The sequence below is a fragment of the Haliotis cracherodii genome, unplaced genomic scaffold, assembly GCF_022045235.1.
Source record: "Haliotis cracherodii isolate W230 unplaced genomic scaffold, xgHalCrac1.p SCAF_4, whole genome shotgun sequence".
In the NCBI taxonomy this organism is placed as follows: domain Eukaryota; kingdom Metazoa; phylum Mollusca; class Gastropoda; order Lepetellida; family Haliotidae; genus Haliotis; species Haliotis cracherodii.
In genome coordinates, this window is record NW_027266297.1 from 1962208 (window position 1) to 1984800 (window position 22593).

A 22593-nucleotide genomic window follows, 5' to 3' on the forward strand; every position below is an offset into this window, starting at 1 on the left:
TGCAACCTCACGTTAGTGAAGTGCCCCTATAGTTGCGTACTTATTTGACAATAATGCACAACGCCTTGGCTGGACGATGGGATGGGGTGGTGGTTCTGACATTCCCTTGAAACGCTGAAGACCCCTGATACAGTGCATTTTTTTCCTAACAAACAGTTGCGTTATAGCTGGAATATAACTGACAGCGGCGCTAAACAACATTCGCCAACTCATCGGTATTCACTCCATCATGATCGTGATGATGTCTCATACTTTAAACCTTCATATCACCTCACCCTAAATAAGCATCAGTGTCACTCACTGAAACAGACACAGTTGTAAATTATCTGAAAATGATCACAATTAAATTTAAATAATCGTCTGTATAACTTATTTCAAACAGCCTCGTCTTTAATCCAACATTTCAACCTAGTTGCAAACATTGTGTTTACAGACGATTATTTTCATTTAATTGTGATCATTTCGCTGCTGCGGGGGCGGTCGGGTAGCCTAGTGGTTAAAGCGTTCGCTCGTCACGCCGAAGACCCGGGTTAGATTCCCGACATGGGTACAATGTGTGAAGCCCATTTCTGGTGTCCCCCGCCGTGATATTGCTGGAATATTGCTAAAAGCGGTGTAAAACCATACTCACTCACTCACTCATTTTGATGCTCGCCTTCAGACAGAGTAGAATCTAACCACGCTGGGAAAGTTAAATGCTGAATGGACAAAGCATACCGAATATGAACTCTACCATTCATACATTGCTTTATTTCAACAATGGCAAAGATATTATAATCATAATGGTTGCATTGAAGGAGCAGCCGTTTGCATTGATCAACAAAGAAAATCGAGTCATATTTCTTTTGAATATATTCAACTTGGCCTGGATATAACGTCCATGAATTTTAATCACCTACACCAGGAAGTTGTTGACAGTAAACCAGCCTAAGCAAGTTAACAGCATGTTCATCTGTTAGTCAATAACGAAAATAGTTCATCTGCAAGTGAAGCACATGACAGAAGTGTAATGTTGTCATGGAACTTTCCATACTTTGCTTTATCACGTCGTTAATGTGAGTAATGTTAGCAGAACAAGCTGTGACTGCTAAATATCTCTACACATATGTTGACTAAATTGTGGATCTCTGTGTATCTCTATCTCATCAAGTGCAAAATGGAAAACTATTATACATGGTACTTAACGAGCTAATAATCACTTGGACATGTGACTTCATATCATGTTTTATAATCAATACACAATATTTTCTCAAAATGTATTGTCAAATATTGATATAGAATATCAATTTTCTTTGGAATAAACATTATGTTTAGAATCACGCAGTGTAACAGTAACAATGAAAATGTGAAATGTAAAATATATAACGTACCTCTGTACTACCTATATATCATAATACATTTTGCAAATAACATTTGGAAAAGGAAACATCCCCTGAGTATAAACCATTGAACATACACCAAACATGGAAAGGCAACGCCAGAGAATAACCAGTCACAATTATCTGCCCAAACGGATTCCATTGACAATTATATTGATTGGGCACTAACAGTAAGTGATGACACAAGGTGCTTGCTTTAATAGTGGGCATGTCATGCTCTACCGGTAACAGCCACCACGCATACAATTTGCATAAAAAAATAGGTGTTTGACGCCATAGCTATACCATGCCAGTGATAGCATTCGTGGCGTTATCAAGGACACACTTTGCATTTTCGACAACCATTCCTGGTACATTGTTCAGCACCTACCTGCTACACCGTCCAGCATACAGACATAGATCCACAGCAGGACACCTAGTCTGTGCCCCGCCATGTTGTCGAGAGGACATGTACACCAGGAAGTCTTACTGTCTACATTCAAGTTCTGACGTAGAACGCAGGTATATTGTTTACTGAGTGCACGGATTATTCACAACGACTATGTGTAGCCTAGTCCTTATACAAGGCACGGACACCATACACAATACACTTCCAGCTATCGCCATACCTTGTGGTGACGACACTGTAGCTCAAACTGTGTACTCGTTACGCTGCAGACCTGGGTTTGATTCTCCACATGGGTACAGTATGAAGGTTATTTCTGATGTTTCCTGCAATGATATTGCTGGAATATTGCTAAAAGCCACTCACACCTTAATCATTTTGTCATACGCACACATACATATTTCATGCACTTGCATATTTGCACATAGTGTTTGTGATCATTTCAACGATATCGTTTTTTTTGTTGTTTCACATCGATCTCAGCAAATATTCCAACAGCGATGCTGGACATACAGTAAGGATGTGTTATGGATAAATGATACCGCATCCCTTTCTTGTTCATTGTGATTTGTTAGGAAAACATGAATTATGACTTAGAGATGTTTGTGAAATGGTACACCTACAGAGAAACTGAATTAACTGCAAACTACCGCTCCATTTCAAATGTCATTGGATGGTGTTATGTCAGATTTAATGTTCTTATTTAGCAGTTGTCAAACAATAACATATCCTGTGTCAACACACGTTGACTGACTGGGACGTCAGCTATACAGATCACAAGCATGTGTACTCTGGTATGTCTGAGAAAATAGTTAATTGTAATACAGAAGTTGTAGTTGGCATCACATTGTGAAAGCATAATGAATATGAGCATAGTACGTTGAGATTAAAACTTAGAAATGTACACGCTGCAGATATTAAGCCTATTTCACCTCACAAATGTACACCCTTGAACCCATCCGGTATAGCTGGAATATTACTGACAGCGCCAAACAACATTCACTCACTGATCAACGTTCACTCAATCCATCATGACTTGTTGGTGTCTCGCTCTCTGAAGCTGATTTATAGTGTTAGAGAATGATCCTGATGAAGTAAAAACTGTTGTCTGTATAACTCATATCTACCTGTGCTAAATGTAATCAAACAGTTCGGCCCAGTCAATCATACTTGAGGTATTTAAGACGCAATCATGCTACATTCGTACCGCATTTAAGCAAGGTTGGCAATAGACTAACCGGGTCATATATATGTGTAACTGTTTACAGGTGTGGCTTGAACTTCTCGTCAAGTCGCCCTCATTCAAGTATGAATAGATTCTTACAACAAATCAAAGTCCAATGCTGAAAGGACGAAGCATACAGAAGCTGCAGTTGACCTACTTTACTTGTATACCAACCAATACATTCTACCATTCATGTTCTGCAGGAGTGAGTGAGTAGGGTTTAACGCCGTTTTTAACAGTATTCCAGTAATATCACGGCTTGTCAGGTAAATGTGGGAGGAAAGCCCGAAGTGATGCAAGTCTCAGGTCTTTACCACTTCGGTGAAACCCACGAACACGTAGCTGACAAACCTGGAAACATAATCGGGTCGAACTGGGATTCGAACCTACAATCATAGGTTTCTGGCGTGCCCAAGGGAGGCAACTCTGCACAGCGAATCGCGGCGCCTCAGACGACTGGGCCACCCGTGCGGCCCGCAGGGTTTGAAGAATGGCATTTGTTTAAAGCAAATGTACCATAATTGGCAGACTGAAAGAACTCAACATACAATGAATGCAAAGCCATGTTTATCCTGGATTAATGCAGATACATACAAGCTATGATCACCTACACCAGGAACTTGTTGAAGGGAAAACATCCTGCAGTCGTGGTCACCATGTTTAATTTTACAGTTTTACAACACTGTGCGGTCACGTCGTACATTCGTGAATTATGGGTTAAATACAATAAACTATGACTGGTATACAGATGAGCATGTGTTCACGACATTGTAAATCTTTGTGGCTACCTCATCGGCTGTTCTGCAGGTAGGAAACGCATCTTTAGGAAAACTGCAATATGATCACCGATGTACCACTCCTTATAAATCCTGGCAGTCCTTTGGTCATGAACACATTTGACAGAATGCTTGATACACAAATCTATTTGTCGTGTGGATATATCTACCATCAATGAACGTGTACACTGAAGGCACAGTGAAAAGTACATAAATCACGTTTATCACACGGTTATTGATAGCTTGTGTAATTACATATTGTCATACTCGGAATACATTAAACAATATTCACAATGCACAGTACAGTAGGATTTATCAGGGACAATCCATCTTTAAGCTATCAATTCTCTTCACGACACTGATTTCTTTGAGAAAGCTGACAGATACGTGTGTACGATAGATTTTGAAATTATAGATACTTCCTGTTAGAAATCAATCGCATGCGTAATGCAAACAACCAAAATCACGCAGTATGTAACATAACCAAATAATCTGATATAAAAACATCATAAATTATCATGTTGTCTTATTGTATAAATAAAATCCTAATGTAATTCTTCGCATCATGTGTCAAGCATGGATACTTAAATCACGAAATTATAAAGGGGGCACTGTGCAGCGTTGCGTCCCTTGGGCACGCCTGAAACCTATCACTGTTGGTTCGAATCCCGGTTCGACTCGATTATGTTTCTAGGTTTGTCAGCATCATATCCGTGTTCGCGGGTTTCACCGACGTGGTTAACGTCTGAGACCTGCATCACTTCGGTCTTTTCTCCCATATTAAGCTGACACGACAAACCTAAGGCACCGAGAATGAAGGGGAAAGACAACTTTGCGCCTGGATGCAAGCGTGACATTATGGAAGCGAGGTCCCATTTTCGCCATGTTTGCCCTGAACAATGTGGTAAGCGTCTAAGACAACAAACACTTGTTGTTTTATGCAAATTGTGTGTGTGTGTGTGTGTGTGTGTGTGTGTGTGTTGAATTCAGTTGATCAGTGTGTGTGATACAGCATATATACAATATGAATAGTTAAAGTTAATCTGGAAATTAATTTAAGGTGCATGTATCCTGCCCCAACGTTTTCACCCATCATAAATACATGCAAAGGAAACTCAATTGCTCACTCGAAAAATAACTGAGCATATAGGGGATTGCATCGGACTTCATTTCTGTTAAGGATGCGTCAAATTTGGAAACGTCCTCCACATCTCTAATGCTGATACCTTTACTGTTGTAACCTTGACCAAACACTCTTTGAAACTTTCAAAGTAAGAACATGCTTAAATGTTCCTCGAAAGTTGTGAAATGTAGACACCAAAGGCTGGAGCTGCAGGAATATTGTTCAACATAAAGGGAATGTTGACTTTAGGAAAGTTGAAGTCATATTTTTGCTGTCATGGTTGGTTGTCGCAGTATTCAGGAGACGATTTTGTCATAACATTGTAGCTGATAGTAGTTCATAGTATATATAGTTGCTTTAGTTTTCGGTGTTCAGTGAGTTCAGTGTACGAGGAGTTGTTAGATTTCCTTGTTCATGTAATACTTGAAATACTTGTGAAAAATTCAAGCCATGTCACTTATTGTGATTGTGTCGAAATCAATCTCAATTTGCCGTCGATTACATGAAGATGTAAAAAGTAAGACGTTGTTAACATTGATGCACTCGCATAGTAGATGGAGCCGACTGCATGTATTGCAGGTAGACCTGATATGTTAATTTATTCCACGACATTTATTGGTCAAAATAATATTAGACATCTCATTCAATTTCAACTGACCTTGAATGCCCTGATTCCCTATGCTATCTGTCGCAATGTATATTGACGGACTTGTTTCCCATCTGCGGCATATTGTTGTCATTTAAAGCAATAAAATTGACGTCCTTCACCCACAATACGTCAGTACGTACGTGAAGTGCTCGGTCAATAAGTCGAGCCGTTTCGTCACCGCCGATGGCATTGGACACAATCTTTGGCGCCAAGAAGTTTAACAAAAGTTTCAGGTATATCGATGATCTGATATCGTTCAATAACAATCAAACAGGCAGTTCCCTTCCGCTGATTTACCCATCTGACCTAGAAATCAACGAGACCAGTGAGACCGCCTCATCTGTTTTATATTTAGGTCTCTGCATAAAGACAAAACAGCGGCTTCTTGGTAGAAAGAGCATGTTCAATTGTATCTCAAAGGTTGTAAAATATCAACACCAAAGGCTGGAGCAGCTGGAATATTGCTCGACATGAAGGGAAAGTTGATTTTTGGAAAGTCAAGATATGATCAAAATATGATTGGTTGTTGGTTTGTTCAGCACTCAGCAATATTCAAGCAATATGACGGTGGTCTGTAAATAATCGAGTCTGGACCAGGCAATCAAGTGATTAATATCATGAGCATGGGCATGATCAATTGGGATCGATGATATGCATCAACCAAGTCAGCGAGCCTGACCACCTGATCCCGTTAGTTGCCATTTACGACAAGCATAATCACCTTTTATGGCAAGCATGGGTTGCTGAAGACCTATTCTGCCCCGGAATCTTCACGGATCGATCAAAATATGAAACAGATGAGGCGGTCTCTCTGGTCTTATTTATTTCTAGTTAAGGGAATTGGCTTTTTAATTGTAACGGAACGAAAATCAGAACTTCGATATACATAAAGCTAAAGCTAAACTCCTTGGCCAAATTAATTCCACTTGTAATTATTTCTGTGATAACATCATCAACAATCCTGTATGATGAGATACAGTGAGGTAGAACTTTTATATCACAACATCATCTCAAGACATCCGTATTCTACTAAGCAAAAGCAATCAATTCGGACATGCCACTGAGTGAATCCAGAAAAGTTTTCTTATAAGTTTTCTATGTCATATATATATTTGACTTTTGTACAATGATTCGTTTGACTTGACTTTCATGCCACAAACTTTTTCCTCAATATGACATCACTAACATCACTAACACTTACTGTCCGTCCTGTGCAGACACACATAACATTGTTGTGTTCAATGCAGATCTCGTGCTTGATACACATGAAGCGTGAGAGTATGCACAGCAAGGGAAAGCGAACCCACATTTAGGAAACGCGAAGATTATTGCTCGGGAATGCAGTGATATTTTGAGGGAAGCGATAATTCAGCGTGGGAAAGCCATGGTACAGAGAAGGTACGTTATGCATGCAGTGATTGATAGTTCATGTTTGTTGGTTTGTTTGCTTGCCCCACTCAGCAATATTCCAGCTATATGAAGGCGGTCTGTAAATAATCGATTCTGCACCAGACAATCCAGTGATTGACATCGATCCTCGCAATTGGGATACGATGACATTCACAACCAAGTCAGCGAGCATGACCACCCGATCCCGTTAATTGCCTCTTACGACAAGCATAGTCGCCTTTTACGGCAAGCATGGGTTGTTGAAGACCTATTCTACGCCAGATCTTCACGGGTCTGATAGTTACTGAGTGATATCTGCCATAGTACAATTATGGATCCGGAATGATACAATTTGAACTTCTAACCAAGATGTCACAGTCGGAACTGTTTAGCCGCCGATGTCACACATTAATGATGTCATGATCAAGAGATTTTTCTGCATTATTTAAATGCGAAAATGATCTTTCGTCAATCGCTATATGTCTTTAGTCCAAACTGTAAATTGACGACGGAAAGCTAGCCAATGAATGTTAAGCAACAATGTTATAACTGAAATGTCATCTGACAGAGAGTTTCTGTATGCTTTGTCCCTTTTAGGTCAGATGCAGAGGATCCCTTGCGCAAAGGAAAAGGCGTGAGAAATGTAGGAAACATCACATTTATTGTGCAATCAGAGAAATGAACTAAGAACTGATTTCTTTACATAGGACTATAAAAAGTATATATTTTCACACGTTGTTGATGACATGTATCTCTTAACATATTTGAATTCTTCTTAAGTGTATATCTCCTTTGACAGACAAAGATAATTACAAACAGTCCAAAGGGATCGGTTGGTCAGGCTCACTGACTTGATTGATGCATGTCATCAATTTTGTAGATTGATGCTCATGATGTCAATCACTGACTTGTCTGGTCCAGATTCGATTGTTTACATTCCGCCATCGTGTAGCTGGACTATTGCTGAGTGTGGCGTAAAACAACAAACAAACAAACAAACAGAACATTGACCAAAATACTCCGTATGTAAAACATTAAGTGTTACATCTAAACATGTAGAATTGTATATATCGTAAAGTAACCACAGCCTTTTGTGACCCGAGACTTTAAGTTGAGCTTTTACGAAACCTGCGTTAATTTGAATAGTCCATGCATCTCACGAGTACAATATATATTTCTTCCAAGTTACCATAGCTTATTCTCAGATCACCTCCCGCCTACAAACATATAGTAGTTCAACAGTAATTGGTGATATAGTATAAGTGCGAATATGTCAGTATACTAATTACTCCTTTATTCTCTCTTTCACATGAGATTGAGTGCAAGATTGTGTTTCGTGTCTACATGTAAGCGGCTGAACTATTTAATTGTTTTGTTCTGGTTGGTTCTGGAGAGTGCAGTAGGTGAATACTTATATCTTCGCATCACTCTTATACTTACTTAATCAGGCCCTTCTCAGGCGTTGACACTTTATATTTATGCAACTTTACTTGGTATGTTTTGAGTTGTTTTATGTGTTTACATATACTTTATTCTGGATGACGTCATAGTGTGTGTTGTCAGTTCTTGTGTCTGTGTCCAGTCCAGCATAGTCATTGTCCTGAGTGTTGATATAGATGTGTATTTTTCTGCCGGTGTCATGTTGGGGTCAACTGTATCCCTTCTGTCGCCATCATTTACATTGCCATGCGTCCATGCCAAACTGCAACAGCATATCTTGCTGTGGTCTTCTATAGTATTTTGCAAGTCAAGATTTATCTAAGAACTTACTTCAATATTTGTAAGGCGGGGATAAAAGTAAAATCCATGTGAATGGAATGTGTGCACACGGTCTTAAGAAGAATATATTACAATAAAATTACTTAGTGAGCCACTTGCAGTTTATTTATTTCACACCTACCTTCCTTTCCTAAGCAGGTATAGAAGTACAGCACCTCCCAGGAACAGTGTCATGACGACACCCAGAACCAAGCCAATGACAAGGCTAATACTGTGTATGAAAGGTGGATTATTGTTCTTTGTGCCTGCAAGTAAAACGTACAGACTTGCAAATATTGCAAAATGGCACATGTAAGAATTTAATACCACACCAGCTTTTTATTGACTCCCTCTATTTATGCCTTGATCAGGGAACACGAGTACCATTCGCCACAGAATAACCAGTCTCCATTATCTCACACGATGTAGTGTTACGACCGATTCTTGTAATGTCAGGTTAAATGAAGGCTGCACAAAATGCAGCACAACAAAGGTCAACGGAAATATATTTGAAGACAATACACTCTTCACAAAGATTAAATGTTTACAGATGACCTTATCCTGTGTCATATGTGCTGCTACACCGTCCACAATATTCAAATGAAGTCAACATGGGATATTCGTCTAACGCTGCCATTATGTATTGATGAAATACAATTAACTAACTGATATGTCCCTAGTTCTTTTTAAGGCGATACGAATATTGTCAAAACTGTTTTCTATACACGTATTACAAGATTATCATAAGAATTACTGTAGCTAATCACAGTTTCCATTGAAACGGGTGACTTCGAAATAGCATTTGTATCCAAGGCTTGTATGTGTATTTTTGACAACATCGTGTCCGAAAACGTCATTGCTTAAACAAAATGCTAAATTCGCTACCTTTTCTGCATTGGTAGATCCGGAAGTTAAACATACATACATGTATTCATGAGCAATAAAACGACAAAGCATGTGTTTACGAATCACTGTCAGATTGTGGGGATACCAGGAGTTCGCGAAGATTTAACGTATCCTGAAATGGCAATTGTACACCTAACCAAACACGGGAACATATAGTACAAGTCTGTTTTATTTCGAGTTCAGATGGGTAAATCTCTCGATTGAAGGAAAGAAGCCCAGTTACTATTTTCTCATATATTACCTTGTTTACAGTGATGGTCAGTCCATCCGTCAATACATCCACTCGGGCAGGTACCGTTGACAAGGTTACAGGTCTTGGGGTCACGACACTGTCCACATTTTTCAGTACAGTTGGCACCATATGTTCCACGACTACAAACTGAATCAAATATACATATGGTCTTCATGTTAGGGTCGAAATAGGGAATTGCATAGTACATCATTTGATCAATGATGTAATCAGTTTGGACATGTCCTCATCATGACTACCACAAAACGTTTTGAAAGCTCTACAGAAACCTTGAATGTTGTAACCATGAGTGTTGACCATGCGAAAGTCGAAGTCACCCCCCTTGTCCTACAGTGGATAGTGTTTTTGTTATTCTGAATATATGTATGCATATATCTAAATAAAAAAACCCAGAAGAGGCCGTCTCACTGAGCTGTTCTATTTCTAGTTTAGGTGGGTAAATCTCTCGGCTGAAGGAAATCGGCACAGGAAGGAAGCACAGGTAACAGTTACTATTTTCCGTTCGCACACATTAAGTACTGGCATCATACAATGGTATACAGATATACACATATACATATATATCCCTTTTTTGGCATCACAGGAAAATGCACATGGAATATTACATGTGATGTTTTTTTGTTATAAACAGTATCGTTAATTACGTTTAGATCTGTATCGTGTGTATGTTATAAATTATACATAATTTACAGTAGTTTACAGTTGTGGTCAGTCTCTCCATCAATGCAACCACTCAGGCGGGTACCGTTGACATGGTGACATGTCTTGTTATGATTGGATTACAGACATTTCATGGCTGCCACAGTAATTTACATTCCATAGATGCACACCCCATATGTTTTTCTTGAAAACAAACAGTGAGATTCATTAGTTAGGGATGTAATACTTGTTTTACACATGTAACAGGTGGAATATGATATTTTCAAATGTATTTTACCAGTGTTGCAGTCTTCTCCCTTCCACCCTGACTGACAGCCCGACTCACACCGGCCTGTATCCCGGGGACAGATGCCCGTCCCTCCCTCACACATGCAGGCACTGCAATTACCCCTACAGCCAGCACTATATTCCAGCCCTTGGACGCATGCTGTGGACAGAGAACAGCATATGTCTTCTCCAATGTGTAGGATCACTGTTGGTCAATGCTGGAATGCGAATAGTACCTGGTGGCCCGCGGTAATATGATAGTAAATGATGAGACAACTAACCTACTGTACAATCACTATCCTTCCATCCGGGTCTGCAGCCATTTTCACACTGCCCGGTCACGTGATTACAGGAAGAGGTTCCATTACAATTTCTGGAGGAACACTGGTGAGCACAGCCTACTCCGTAGGAATGTACACATTCTGAAATAAGGATATGAATACTATGTAATGTAAGTAGCATGCTATGTACAATTATGACTATTTGTTGAATATTTGCCTGTGTCATGTGGAACAAATCGTTTATACTGGTTTCAACATCTATTGTTTTTTAGGTTAAATGTTTATCAGACATAGTAACGTGTGGTATTTAGCAAAATGCATGTCTTGTTAATCATATCAACTATGATACTATGCATCCGATTATGTCAGGTAAATAATATAAGAGCATATTCATTTTCACTTACAACGCAATGCCTGTGTATTCTTCACAATATCAGAGGGGGCACGGGTGGCCCAGTCGTCTAAGGCGCCGCGATTCGCTGTGCAGAGTTGCGTCCCTTGGGCACGCCAGAAACCTATGATTGTTGGTTTGAATCCCGGTTCGCCCCAATTATGTTTCTATGTTTGTCAGCACCATACCCGTGCTCGTGGGTTTCACCTAAGTGGTAAACGTCTGAGACCTGCATCAGTTGGGGCTTTCCTCCCACATTAAGCTGACATGCTGCGATATAACTGGAATACTGTTAAAAGCGACGTTAAACCTAACCCACTCATTCACTCACTCACTAACAATATCAGACCATTTGAAAAGAGCCACATGCGAAATTTATTTAAAGGACATGTTCATGTTTGATAGTTGTTGTTTTGTTCACAATCACCCTTTGGGATAGTTCAAGTTCAAAAAGATTGTTCGGGCAGTCGTAATTACGTGTCTTACTACTTTGTCGGAAATTGGGTGCACTGTCCTCTTACCCTGCGTACAGTCTGTTCCAGCCCATCCAGCCTTACAACCCCCAAGACACTTCCCAGTCCCGTGGTTACAACTAGAGCTGTCGCCCTTGCTGTTTCTGTTTGAGCAAATCTGAGTGCAGTTGGCGCCATAACTGCCATCATCACAAGCTAGAATCATGAAATTGATACGTTCCTCTGTAGTAAACGAAACCTATAAACTAAATACATTCGTGAGCGAGTGAGGGAGTATATTTTTTACGCCGCTTCTTGTAATATTTCAGCAATATCACGAAATCCAGAAATGAGATTCACACATTGTACCCATGTCGGGAATCGAACTCGGGTCTTCGGCGTGACGAGCGAACTCTTTAACCACTACGCTAACCGACCGCCCCTCTAAATACAATAGTACAATGACCTTTTATCAGATGAAATTTTATAACTATTTTTCATAACAGATATACCGTTTGAAAGGAATGACTAAAGTAGCCATAGTTAATTGACGCGATATGGCTGCAATATTGCCGATGCGATGTAAAATCATAACTCACTCATTAATTGACATCTGTTTTTCAGCAACAAACCCGTGTCACACTTGTCCATTTTCCATCCAGGATGACAGACTCCACTCGGACAGACGCCGTTCACGGAGTTGCACAGCTTCCCTTCACAGTGGCAGTACTAGTAGTTGCTACAGTTAGTACCGAAAGTACCAGGAACACACACTTAAACCATAGACATGAATACTATCAAACATGTACTCGAAAACGCACATACCATCATGTATGTGCATAAAAGAAGCCTTGTACGAACATATTCATATTTCTGATTTGAGAAACTCAATTCTTTAATCGCATAAACACATCTAAAGTAGCATTCTGACAGTGGTAAATAAAGACATGGGAATTTTTTTATAAAAGCAGTATGCATTCCAACCTATTTGACAAAAGTGTCCATCTATTGTTACTACAATGTATTATTTAAAAGCGAGACACATTCATCTTCTCAATTCCTATAAAAGAATCTTGTGATAGTGTGTTTCAGATATAAGTGCATTTGTTTCAGATCGTTTTAGAATACCGATTAAGGTCAGTACTATCATATTCATTTTTATCATGTTCTGAGTTGTTCAGCTACATAAGGCAAGAACACGTTTTCTGATGTATCTTTCCGAATTTAGCAAAATGCATTCCTTTTTAATCATATCAACTATGATAGTATGCATCTGATTATATCAGGTAAATAATGTGAGGGCATATCCATTTTCTCTTACAATGCAATGCCTCTGTCTTTTTCACAATATCAGGCCATTTGAAAAGAGCTACGTGCGAAATGCTTATTTATTTAAAAGACATGTTCATGTTTGCTAGTTGTTGTTTTGTTCACCATGAGCTTTTTGATGTTCATCTATAGTTACTACAATGTATTATTTAAGAGCGAGATACATTCATCATCTAACTTCCTATAAAAGAATCTTGTGATAGTGTGTTTCAGATATAAGTGCATGTGTTTTAGATCGTTGACAGAATACCGATTAAGGTCAGTACTATTATATTCATTTTTATCATAGTCTTATTTTTTTGTCAGCTGTATGAGGTAAGAGAAGATCTGGCGGATATCTGTTTGTCGTTTGTATAATGCATACCAGAGAAAAATGTAAAACTCCCCACCGTTAACCTCAACTTCACAGAAATCCATGATGGGAATTTTAAAATCACCATCGTTGTTGGCAGTGGTGGTGTACAGGACCAGATAGCGCCCTTCACCAGAACATGTGGCCGTCAAAACACCAGGTATGTCTGTCCCGTCTTTGTTCCCTGTTACGGTGTAGCAGTTGGTTTCATCAGTAGGGAGCTATGTAGATCTGGATACCATTCCGATCAACTTTTTCTGTTACACGCCAAACATCAGGATTATGATTATTGTATTGTAACAGGTTCGAATCTTAGTTATGCTGTCTTCTTTCGAAAACATTACCTTTAGCCTTAGGAACGTCTTAGTTTATATCTGAGAAGTAACATTAATATATATTCGTTATCATGGCTCGAGGTGAAAATAGCGACAAACTATTACCAAAGTTATTAAAGATATTGGAACATAACAACAGTATATGCAATGTTCTTGTTTCACAGCGGGATACGGTGAATCGTTAACACCAGTTGAATTCGCAGGTTGTTATTTGTATTAAATCATTAATCATTTCTGTTAGGTCTAATTGAAAGAAAATCAAATTTTCAAAGAATATCACTCTCAGCGAGTTAAAACATTATGTGTGTGATAAGTATTATAAGTTTCTTATACTTACCATCATCTGAGCAAGAATGGGTGACATTGGCGTTGTTGCAACAATATGATTGGAAACTGTTTGTTTGTTATCATAACGCATTCGAATGTGAGGTCATACCTCCCTCACGCATCAAATAGGCTTCACTACAATTTCAACCTCATGTTCTTACTTGATGGATTAAAATAAGTTTTCTTTACAGTTATGATTTAATTCAGAAACATTTTTTTTTTATGGTGTCCTTACGCACGCGTGCACGTCCGTTTCAGGTCAAAGATTGCCGTCGACGGCGTATCTAGATCTAATGTCACGACAGCTTGTCAACAATCATTTGGTCCGCGCAATGCTCTGCCACCCATGTAACGATCCACTTTGAGGGTTATTACAAAATATCAAGTGTCCATAGTTGTACTAAAACGGAATTTGAATGTGAATGTCAACATTAAACATAATCAGAGCAATATTTTGGCATTCAGGAGTGACGATGGAGACAGGTACAATATGTATACACCTTTTGATCTGACACATGTTTGCAGCGACGGGGCATCAAATAAATGCTGAATGGGAGCTTGTGGCATGGTTGTAATATAAAATATCAATGCAAGATAATAACCAGTCTCGATCATACTTCGAAACAATTTCCGTTGGGCATAAAAGACAAAGTAGCTGTGAAAATTATATAAATGGATCACTGAAAATCAGTGATTAAACCAGGTGTTCGCGAAAAGAGCTATGTCCTGCCTTACTAATGTAACACTTCCTAAGTATTGTTCTGCAGAAAGGTTTGGAAACCTGGCATAAAATCGTCGACGGATGGACATTAAATGACGATGAACATGATGTTCCATATAGGAAAATTCAATCTTAAAAATGACACGCAAAGGATTAATTCATGTTACTCACGGTTAGTTCTGAAGTAGATGATGATGTCATTTATCAGTGTAATCTGTCCCAGATCCACCCTCGACCAGGCAAATGTTATATTGGGATCCTTATGAGCTGACAGAATGCATTTGTTTTCATTGTCCCTTCTCCTGTCCCCGTTGACGGCATTTGATGAAGGGATAGTGTATCCATCAGATGGAGTTGTTGTTTTCTTGAGGGCAATATTTTCTGTGATATTAAGAAGAATTATTTTCAAATCGCAACACAGCACACGACAGTACGTGATATTTACGAAATTCACTTCTAGAAATTGTTTATCATCAAACAGAAAGATATCGTTGATTATACGTTTTACACGTTTATACGTTTTTGTCTTAAAACATATCGGTCTCAGAACCATTAGTTTTTCATTTTTACAAAAGATCGGTCTTGTCATGTTAACTGACCAGTTTATATAAACTGGATTTATTACTTCGAATGAACATGCCACTACTGCGATAAACTACCTATTTGACACGTTAGCCCTAGTCATCCCTGCTAACTGTGTAGAGGCTGACAACTTGAAGTAGGCGCATAATTGTAACATGTATGGTGCTAGCAAACATAAATTGTCATAAATTCAATAAAGGAATCAAATTATCATGCGTACCTTTCTGGCAAGTCGGACCGGACCATCCATTGGAACAATGTGGAGGTTGACAACCGGAAGTAGGGTCACACTTGGCCTGGGGACAGTGACACTTGTAGCTGCATCTGGAGCCGTATTGACCTGCCTGTAACAGAACGTTTCTATACATGATCTACATGGAGTATAGACAGTGACACTCCACGGGTGACTATGCCTACCATAAACATAGATTATAAAATCATATGGTCATGAAATCAATATGTAATTGAAATGCATGTAGTGAAATATCTGAAACTGGACAGTAATAAAAGAACCTGACTTGTATGCTGAGAGAAATAGATCAGTTGGGTGAGGGGCACAATTAGTACCCACAGGTAAATCTACAACTTATGTAGTGATGTATAAACCCATAAGAACATACCAGGTACCCAACACGTATTCTTACGTTACAATAGTAGTGATACGAAATACGTATACCCAACACTCACCCTCACATTACAATAGGGGTGCTGCCAAATACCCAACACGTATCCTCACGTTACAATAGCGTTGATACCAAACCAAACACGTACCCTCACGTTACAAGAGTAGTGGTGCCAAATACCAAACGCGTATCCTCACGTTACATGAGTAGTGATACCAAATACCAAACACGTACCCTCAGGTTACAAGAGTAGTGATGCCAAATACCTAACACGTACCCTCACGTTACAAGAGTAGTGATGCCAAATACCTAACACGTACCCTCACGTTACAAGAGTGGTGATGCCAAATACCCAACAAGTACCCTCGCGTTACAAGGGTAGTGATGCCAAATACCAAACACATACCCTCACGTTACAAGAGTAGTGATACCAAATACCGAACACGTAACCTCACGTTACAAGAGTAGTGATGCCAAATACCTAACACGTACCCTCACGTTACAAGAGTGGTGATGCCAAATACCCAAGAAGTACCCTCGCGTTACAAGGGTAGTGATGCCAAATACCAAACACATACCCTCACGTTACAAGAGTAGTGATACCAAATACCTCACACGTACCCTCACGTTACAAGAGTAATGATGCCAAATACCTAACACGTACACTCACGTTACAAGAGTAGTGTTACCAAATACCTAACACGTTATAATAGTGGTGATAACAAATACCTAACACGTACACTTATGTTACAATAGGAAGGATGCCAAATACAGATACACTCACGTTACAATACCCAACATATACCTCGCAGGGTGCAAGAACTGGATGAGTATCCCGAAGACCCGGGTTCTATGCCCACATGGTTACAGTTGGTGAATCCAACTTCGGTTGTCTTGTGGTGAAATCATGGATGATATCCCTGTTAGTTATGTATTAATAGATAATGTCGTTGTGAAACAACTTTCCCACTTGGTCATTCGTAGAGTAAATAATGTAAACAATGTAATACAGTAAGGTTAGTGACGTGCCTCTATAAGTGTATAAGTGTGTACTCATTTGACAATAATGCACAACGCCTTGGCTTGACGAGTGGTTCAGACATTCCCTTGATAGGCTGAAGACCCCTGATATAGTGCAATTTATTCCTAACAAATAGTCGCGTCATAGCTTTAATATTACTGACAGCGTCGCTAAACAACATTCGCCCACTCATCGGTATTCACTCCATCATGATCGTCCCGATGTCTCATACTTTAAACTTTCATATCATCTCACCCTCAATAGGCATCCATGCCACTCACTGAAACAGACACAGTAGTATAATATCTGAAAATGATCACAATTAAATGTAAATAATCGTCTGTATAACTTATTTCAAACAGCCGCGTATTTAATCCAACATTTCGACCAAGTTGCAAACATTGTGTTTACAGACGATTATTTTCATTTGATTGTGATCGTTTTGCTGCTCGCATTCAGACAGAGTAAAATCTAACCATACTGGGAAAGTTAAATGCTGAATGGACAAAGCATACCGAATATGAATTCTACCATACATACATTGCGGCATTTCAAGAAAGGCAAAAAAATGATAATCGGTGGATTGAAGGAGAAGCCGGTGACATTAATCAACAAACAAAACCGAGTCATATTTCTCTTGAATATATTCTACTTGGCCTGGCTATAACGTCCATGAATTTTAATCACCTACACCAGGAAGTTGTTGACAGTAAACCAGCCTAAGCTAGTTAACAGCATGTTTGACTGTGAGTCAATAACATGACAGAAGTGTAATGTTGTCATGGAACTTTCCATACTTTGCTTTATCACGTCGTTGATGCGGGTAATGTTAGCAGAACATAACAAGCTGTGACTGCTAAATATCTGCATACATATGTTGACTAAAATGAGGATCATTTAGTGTAAAATGGAAAAATATTATACATGGTACTTAACGAGCTAATAATCACTTGGACATGTGACTACATATCATGGTTTACAATCAATACACAATATTTTCTCAAAATGTATTGTCAAGTATTGATATAGAACATCAATGTTCTTAAAAATAAACATTATGTTTAGAATCACGCAGTGTAGCAGTAACAATGAAAATGTGAAATGTAAAATATATAACGTACCCCTGTACTTCCTGTATATGATAATACATTTTGCAACTAACATTTGGAAAGGAAAATATCCCCTGAGCATAAACCATTGAACAGACAGTAAACATACAAAGGCAACGCCAGAGAATAACCAGTCTCAATTATCTGCCCAAACGGATTCCACTAACAATCAATGGATTGGGCACTGACAGTAAGTGATGATACAAGGTGCTCGCTTTAATAGTAGGCATGTCATGCTCTACGGGTAGCACCCACCACGAATACAATTTGCATAAAACATTAGGTGTTTGACGCCATAGCTATACCATGTCAGTGATAGCATTCGTGGCGCTATCAAGGACACACTTTTCATTTTCGACAACCATTCCCTGTACATTGTTCAGCACCTACCTGCCACACCATCCAGCACACAGACACAGTTCCACAGCAGGACACCTAGTCTGTACCCCTCCATGTTGACGAGAGGACATCTACACAAGGAAGTCTTACTGTCTACATTCAAGTTCTGACGTAGAACGCAGGTTTTTACTGAGTGCACGGATTATTCACAACGACTATGTGTAGCCTAGTCCTTATACAAGGCACGGACCCCATACACAATACACTTCCAGCTATTGCTATATCTTGTGGTGACGACAGCGTAGCTCAAAGTGTGTACTCGCTACGCTGCAGACCCTGGTTTGATTCTCCACATGGGTACAATGAGAATGGTGTTGCCTGCAATGATATTGCTGGAATATTGCTAAAAGCTAAAGCCACATCAGCAGCCATGAACGGGGTGCCCGAACACCTCATACAACAATACGGCAGGTGGAAATCAGATTGCTACAATGCTTACATACGCTTACCAACAAATTCAATGTTGCACAATTAATTCCAATAGCCTTTCATGGTACTTACTACACTTCTTATTGTTTACAGTTTGGATGGTGGGATCCAGCTACATGGCCAGGGCACGGCAGTACTTGCTCCTTAAGGGCACCAGTCCGAACCAACCGAGGATGCTATGGCTGGCACGAGGGGGGATGAGGTGGAAGGAGCTGGACACCATTCTAGATGCACAGGTCAAGGCGACACGGCGCAGCCCCAGAGCGCTCATCATTCACCTGGGCTCCAACGACCTGTGCTCGGTCAAGGGCAGCCAACTCTACCTTGACATGGTGGCATCAATCCTTCGGATACAACTCCAACTTCCTGACACCAAGATCATGGTATCATCATTGCTGCCCAGGCGCTACTGGCACGATGCCAGGGACCCACTAAAGATCGAGGGGATGCGGAAGAATATCAACCGCCGACTGGCCAACCGAGTCAAAGAGCTCGGCGGTACAATGGTGCCACATCCCCAGATCCTGGCATCAGACAAGACATGGTACGCCTGGGAGGGCGTCCACCTCAGTGACACAGGTCTGTGTGTGTTTACGGACAATTTGTTGCATGCCCTGGTGCTTGTTTTGCGCCAGTAAGGATATTATCTCCACAGGTTAATGTTTCCTTTCAGTACATAGGCAAGCCGGCAACAATGCTATCTCCGCGTATCGCGTGGCCGTGGGTGTGGGGTAGCACTCTGGTGCTTTGTGGTGGGGTTCTTGTGGGCTACACTGCTAGTAACAAATTAACTTGCTTCCAAATTCATACTCGTGCTTAAGGCTACCTGCTTTTCAGCGGGAACCTTTCCGGGGTTACCTGCTTCTCAGTGGGAACCTTGTCTTTCCCGACTTTTCAGCCGGGGAATCGTAAAATAACATACGTTGGGGCAAACAATTGCCACGTATATGGGCCCGGCGGCGGAAGTCGTCTTGTCAAGCGGTAGCTGACAGTTGGGTCCGCGGCGGGAGCCGCATAATGGTTTTGCTCATGGGGCCAGGCAGTGGGATCTGCTTTGGCCGGCTACCTGGGGCCGGGCAGCGGTAGTCTGACTTAGGCCAGCAGCGTGGAGCTGCTTTTGGCAGCGTGGGAGTTGCCAAGCAATGGTAGCGTTTAAATATGCTACCGTGGGGGCCGGACAGCGGTAGCAGTCTCAGGCCAGCAGCGCTAGCTGCAATCGCCGTTGGCCACGCGCGTGGCCATGGCAACGGTAGCATTTTGGTATACACAATTAGCAGCTAAGTAGCCCACTAGTACCTGCACACCCTCGGCCATTTAACCCAATCTCATCTTCTGTTTTTATTATAGGCACGGGCATCCACGGCTCGGTGGCCCGTGCCTCTCCTTGGCATATCACGGGATAACTGAGCATATAGGACATTGCATCGGAGATCACTTCTGTCACAGATGCGTCTAATTTGGAAACGTCCTCGACATCTCTAATGCTGAATCCTTTACTATTGTAACCTGGATCAAAAACTCTTTCATGATCAAACCTTCAAAATAAGAACCTGCTTAAACGTTCCTCCAAAGTTGGGAAATGTAGACACCAAAGACTGGAGCTGTAGGGACATTGCTCGACACAAAGGGAATATTGACTTTAGGAAAGCTGAAATCATATTTTTGTTGTCACTATTGGTTTACGCAGTTTTCAGGAGCAGATTTTGTGATTACATTGTAGTTGATAGTAGTTCATAGTATATATAGTGGCTTCAGTTTTCGGTGTATAGCAGCTCTTAGTGAGTTCAGCGTACGAGGAGATGTTACATTTCCTTGTTCAGGATAATAATGTAATACTTGCGAAACATTCTAGCCATGTCACTTAATGCGATTGTGTCGAAATCAACCTCATTTTGCCGTCGATTACATGAACCTAAAAAAGTAAAACGTTGTGAACTTTGATGCACTCACATTGTAGATGGAGCAGACTGCATGTATTGCAAGTAGACCTGATGTATTAATTTATTCCACAACATTTATTGGTCAAAATAATGTTATACATCTCATTTAATTTCAACTGACCTCTGTATACCCCGATTCTCCAGGCTGTCTGCCGCAATGTATATTGACGGAGTTTTCTTTCATCTGCGGCATATCATTGTCATTTAAAGCAATACTTTTGACGTCCTTCACCCAGAAAACGTCAGTACGTTCGCGTTCGGTCAATAAGTCGAGCCGTCTCTTCACCAACGATGGCATTGGACGCAATCTTTGTCGCCAAGAAGATTAACTTAATCTTCATGTATATCGATGATCTGATATTGTTCAATAACAATCAAATAGACTACCTCCTTCCATTGATTTACCCACCTGGACCTGAAAAGAAAGGAAACCAGTGAGACCGCTTCGTCAGTTTCATATTTAGATCTATGCAAAAAGACAAAACAGTGGCCCCTTGGGAGAAAGAGCATGCTCGATTGTATCTCAAAAGTTGTAAAATGTAAACACCAAATCCTGAAGCTGCTGGAATATCACTCAACATGAAGGGAAAGTTGACTTTTGGAAATTTGAAGTCATCCCTCTTGTCATACGTCTTGATATGATCAAATTATGAAACAGATGGAGTGGTCTCTCTGGTCTAATTTATTTCTGGTTAAGGGAATTGGCAATTTGATTGTAATTGAACAAAAATCAGAACATCAATATACATAAAACTTAAGTTAAACTTCTGAAGAACCAGCCGAGAAACAGATACCAGAAAAAGTTAATACGAATATTTAATATCAATGTCACAATTATACGATTTGTGTTGATTCTAACTACAAAGAACGAAACTAAACTATGATATATAGTGTATATCCTACCTTGTGTACCATTCATGATTTTATATGTATATGGGTTGGGGGATTTATGTACAATAAACTTCTTTTGACTTGACTTTCATGGCACAAACGTTTTCCTCAATATCATATCCCAAACTAAACACTTACTGTCCTTCCTGTGCAGTCATAGATAACATGAATACACATGAAGCGTGAGAGTATGCACAGCAAGGGAAAGCGAAACCACTGTTTGGGAACGCGCAGATTATTGCTTGGGAATGCAGTGATATTGTAAGGGAAGCGATAATCCAGCGTGGGAAAGCCGTGGTATACAGAAGGAACGCTATGCATGCAGTGATTGATAGTTACTGTTTGTTTGTGTGTTGTTTAACGCCGCACTCAGCAATATTCCAGCTATATTGACGGCGGTCTGTAAATAATCGAGTATGGACCAGACAATCCAGTGGTTGACAACATGAGCATCGATCATCACAATTGGGATACGATGACATGTATCAACCAAGTCATTGAGCCTGATCACCCGATACCGTTAGTCGCCTCTTATGACAAGCATCGTGGCCTTTTGCGGCAAGCCTGGGTTGAAGCCCTATTCTAACCCGGATCTTCACGAGTCTGATAGTTACTGAGTGATACCTGCCATGGTACAATACTGG

The 22593-nt window shown here is 40.2% G+C and overlaps 1 protein-coding gene across 1 annotated transcript in view; it reads right to left on the minus strand.

Annotated features, from left to right (window-relative positions):
• LOC139478366 (uncharacterized) overlaps positions 1 to 22593 on the minus strand; it is a 64715-nt gene that overhangs the window by 25573 nt on the left and 16549 nt on the right. Inside the window, exons 8-9 of the mRNA XM_071260804.1 lie at positions 11961 to 12107; positions 11049 to 11189 (exon numbers count right to left, since the gene is read on the minus strand). Coding sequence (XP_071116905.1) covers positions 11049 to 11189; positions 11961 to 12107 — 288 coding nt within the window. The remainder of the gene's footprint in view (positions 1 to 11048; positions 11190 to 11960; positions 12108 to 22593) is intronic.